Raw genomic sequence first — 571 nt, forward strand, 5'->3', positions numbered from 1 at the left:
GTCCAATCCGGTAAAGCCAGGTTTGGTTCTGGTAAACATGCAGGCAGAACTTCTGGAGAGTGAAGGGCACAGATACCGAACTCGCTCTTCAACTTGAGCAGAGCTGAAGACATGAGGAACACGACAGGAAATCACTTACAACTCAAGTGACGTTTAAAACCTCATAAATACTGAAATGATGATCAAGTCACCTGCTAATATACTCTATTGGTATGAGCTACTCTTTCTTATATTCTACTGTTACAAATAAAATCTGAGAAATTCCACATTTCATAAACAAACACTATCAAAACTTCTTTTAGGATTAGGCAATAGATTGTTTTTCTAAAGTCTGAATTATAATATTAAATAAATGAACACTACCATTCAAAAGTCATTCAGTAAGATTTTACTCAAATTACTTGTATTCATCAAGGATGCATTAAATTGATCAAAAGTGGCAGTAAAGAAATGTGTAATGTTACAGAAGATTTCTATTTCAAATAAATGCTGTTCTTTTACAAATCAAAGAATCCTGAAAAATTGTGGTTTTCACAAAAATATTGGGCAGCACAACTGTTTTCAACATTGA

General features: G+C 33.3%; 1 protein-coding gene across 1 annotated transcript in view; it reads right to left on the minus strand.

Annotated features, from left to right (window-relative positions):
* The window catches only part of LOC107560034 (tissue-type plasminogen activator-like), a 23,719-nt gene that overhangs the window by 2,915 nt on the left and 20,233 nt on the right, over nt 1-571 (minus strand). The window contains exon 11 of the mRNA XM_016244092.1: nt 49-103. Coding sequence (XP_016099578.1) covers nt 49-103 — 55 coding nt within the window. The remainder of the gene's footprint in view (nt 1-48; nt 104-571) is intronic.

Source organism: Sinocyclocheilus grahami, unplaced genomic scaffold (assembly GCF_001515645.1).
Source record: "Sinocyclocheilus grahami isolate Dianchi unplaced genomic scaffold, SAMN03320097.WGS_v1.1 scaffold708.1, whole genome shotgun sequence".
NCBI lineage: Eukaryota > Metazoa > Chordata > Actinopteri > Cypriniformes > Cyprinidae > Sinocyclocheilus > Sinocyclocheilus grahami.